The sequence below is a fragment of the Penaeus monodon genome, chromosome 28 (genome assembly GCF_015228065.2).
Source record: "Penaeus monodon isolate SGIC_2016 chromosome 28, NSTDA_Pmon_1, whole genome shotgun sequence".
NCBI lineage: Eukaryota > Metazoa > Arthropoda > Malacostraca > Decapoda > Penaeidae > Penaeus > Penaeus monodon.
Genome location: NC_051413.1, coordinates 4,836,853 through 4,840,103, shown reverse-complemented (window position 1 = coordinate 4,840,103; position 3,251 = coordinate 4,836,853). Strand labels below are relative to the sequence as shown.

The 3,251-nt window shown below is 33.6% G+C and overlaps 1 protein-coding gene across 1 annotated transcript in view; it reads left to right on the top strand.

Annotated features, from left to right (window-relative positions):
* The window catches only part of LOC119591021 (CLK4-associating serine/arginine rich protein-like), a gene marked incomplete in the record, with an annotated part of 19,061 nt that overhangs the window by 15,654 nt on the left and 156 nt on the right, over positions 1-3,251 (top strand). Inside the window, 2 exon segments of the mRNA XM_037939750.1 lie at positions 1-360; positions 1,181-3,251. The exon segment at positions 1,181-3,251 is cut by the window's right edge and continues 156 nt beyond it. Coding sequence (XP_037795678.1) covers positions 1-360; positions 1,181-1,226 — 406 coding nt within the window.

Below are 3,251 nucleotides of genomic sequence, written 5' to 3'. Positions count from 1 at the left end.
TGAAAGGGAGCACCATGGAGGCAACAAACACAGCCGCAGTAGGAGTCGTGGAAGGGATTACAATAGTGGCAACGGAACCCCTGGTGGAGGAGGCTTCAGGAGGAAAGGCTTCCGAGACCATGACCGGGAACGTGACTGGGACAGACAGGATAGGGATTACCACCGCAACGAAAACTTTAGAGACTACAATCACGGTTATGCACGTGACTACCAGCATAAGAGCTATAATCACAGGGATAATCAGCAGCGTGACAATCAACACAGAGATTACCACCAGCAGCAGTACCAGCACCGGGACTACAACCAGCACACAAACAGACGGCAACAGTCCAAGCAGAATGAAAGTCAGGATGAGGATAGGTATTGATATTGTGCTGTTGTTAGTGGATAACAAGCCTTTGGTCCTTATCTTGTTTTCTGTATCTCTCTGCCAATCCAGTCCAATATGACTACTATAATCATATTTTTTTACAATTCATCTTTTTGGAGCTCTACTCCTGCTAGCTCTTCATCTCCTTTATTTTATTTAGAACTACTTTTACTCCCTCCAGGTTTGGTGTCCACTTTTTAAACAACTTTCCTTCTACATTACTACATCTAAAATGTTTTGCAAATACCCCCACTGCACTACAACAGCTACTGTATGTTTATATTACTACATTCCACTAATACTAGATTTTCTTTGTTATTCTTTACATTTCCACAAATAATAATCTTCTCTATATTTATAGCTGTTCTTTCTTTTTGGTTTTAATTTAATAGCACTTGGATTGAGGGTGGATATTCCTTGTGAATATCTTAATTTGTTAGTGATAATTCACTTTCATTGATTATTATTAAAGTTGTCATGTGAAAGATTTTTTTGGTTGCATTGTAATTGCATAAACATAAATCTTTTTAATTATTTTTTTCCAAAAAATTTTCATGTGGCATTGTAAACTTGTGAAGCCTAAACAGTATTCAGAAAACAAAACTACAGTGTTCCTGGCAGCATTAGTTAATGCTTTCTCTTCCATTCTCGTGTATGATAGTCAATGGGAAAACAAAAGAAAAAAAAAATCCTTTTCTTTCTTTTTTCAGTTGAACTTTTCTCTGGTCTTCATGTATTTGAGTTTCAATATTTCTTTGTGTGTAGTGTATGATAACTTACTTAGTAACTTACTTTTTTTATTTATTACAGAGAAGCCGGAGGAAGAATTGGCAGAATCAGATTAGTAGATTACTGATGAACATTCTCTGGCTTGTTGTAAGCTGAAGAATATATATTGAACTCACAAGGACCAGGAAAAATACATAGGTATCAATATACCTGTAAGTCTTCCCCACCCCAAACCAACCCATCTCCTCCCCTCTCTCCTTTCCTCACAAAAAAAAAGGAAAAAGGAAAGAAAACAACACAAACATATATGTATCTATGTTTGTGTCCTTGCTACCGGCGGAATTTGTATTTTTGTATTATTTCTGTAATGAATAAGAAATGTTCAGTAAAATGAAATAGAGTTATATGTTTGTAATGGTGATTAAATACTCGTCTTGTAACAGTGCTTAACCCAAGTTGCTTCACTGGGGGAAATAAGAAGTTTATAGCAGTAATTGAGCTGGTGTGAGTTTTGTAGCCTGATTTTCTCATTGAAGTATATTCTGTGGAGTAAACTGAGACTTCATGTTCAAGATGTGATGTGACGATGTTTCTGTGCAGGTGTTGTTGAGAATATGGAATCACTGTATTCTGATAGGGAATTTGCTAGTGTTTTGTTATATGCACATATTTTTCCTGCTTTTTCAGTTTTACTTGTGATTTTAGTGAGCCATGCAATCTAAAAAATATTATCTATTTTTACTGCACATGTAACTCCAATGCTTTGCCAAGTATTTGTAAAAGAAAACTTTCTACATTGTTATATTTTAATTATCTGTGAAGCCTTCCAGTGAGTTAAGGAAGAACTATTAGTTATCCTGTATATGTGTGTAAATACTTGTAGTATAATGTGTATTATAATTGATGGACTCTGTATGTATATATATATCATTTCACCAGCAATGATAAACAAAGCAGCTGATGGAAATGATTAATATGACTTTTTGAAATCTGTCTTGTAATTATACTGTCTGTTATTAGGATAACTGTTTTGAATCTTTGTAAGTTTTGTCACTGATTTAATTTTGTTTATATGCATCATAATGAATTATATTTACCAAATATGTTACCACATCTAAGGACATTTTTGGTGTTTTTATAATTTATATATATTTTTTTCAGTATTATTGTTGATAATAATTTGATAGTGTCATCATTATTAGTGCCATTTTATTAATTTTTTTATTGATTAAGATTGAACTATGAAGTTGTTAGTATTGTGGTTGATATTATTATTGTTGCTATTTATATTAGTTTTTGTCATAGAATGCAAAGCATAGTCTCATTTTTTTCAAAATATAACATGTAATCAAGTTTGACAGAAGCAGTGGAAGAAAAGTTAGCTGAAAATATAAAGAGCTTGATGTTCAAATTTTTTCTTTGGCCGTTTTCATCAAATGTGCATGGTCTGTGTGTTGTTTAGTTCCATTCCTGGATTTTATCCTGTAGTTTTGGACACAGAGAGAGAACCGGGATTCCTATGAAATTACCCATATTCTCTCATTTTTAAATAATAGTGTTCCCTTCCCCCACTATCATTTGGTTGTGATAACTCAAATGTTGTTTGAAAGTGTGAACTCGTATAGTGTGATGTAGATAGCCCTCTGAAGTATTCGATGTTAATGTTACAGCAGTCCCTATAGAGATTTTCTAGGTTGCACAATTGATCATCCCTTGCAAATTTTCCCTACTCCTTCTGAACCTGCTGCTTCATTTTTCTTTTTCTTTTTTTCCTCCCCTCTCTCTCATCCTCATTCTACTCTTTTTTTTTATATATACTCCTTCCTTCTATCAGATTTTTTATGCTGATAAAAGAAAATAAGTCCAGATAATTTGGCTTGTTTTGCTGTTGTAGCTGTTTTTATTTCATGTATATTTTTTCTATGCATATGTTGTGTCTTGTGGTTTTGTATTTTCTTTTTCCAAAAGAGGATTGATGGCAGCTACTATTTTGATATTTATTTACCTGTATTACTATTTTTGGCAACCATTTTGGTAGGAGGAGAATCAGTGTAGCAGAAGCAAGGCACAGGTGTTCAGAAACATGTCCTTCTCAAGGAAAAGAGAATACTCGGTAATATTCAAAAAAAGTCACATGAGATTCTATACAAAG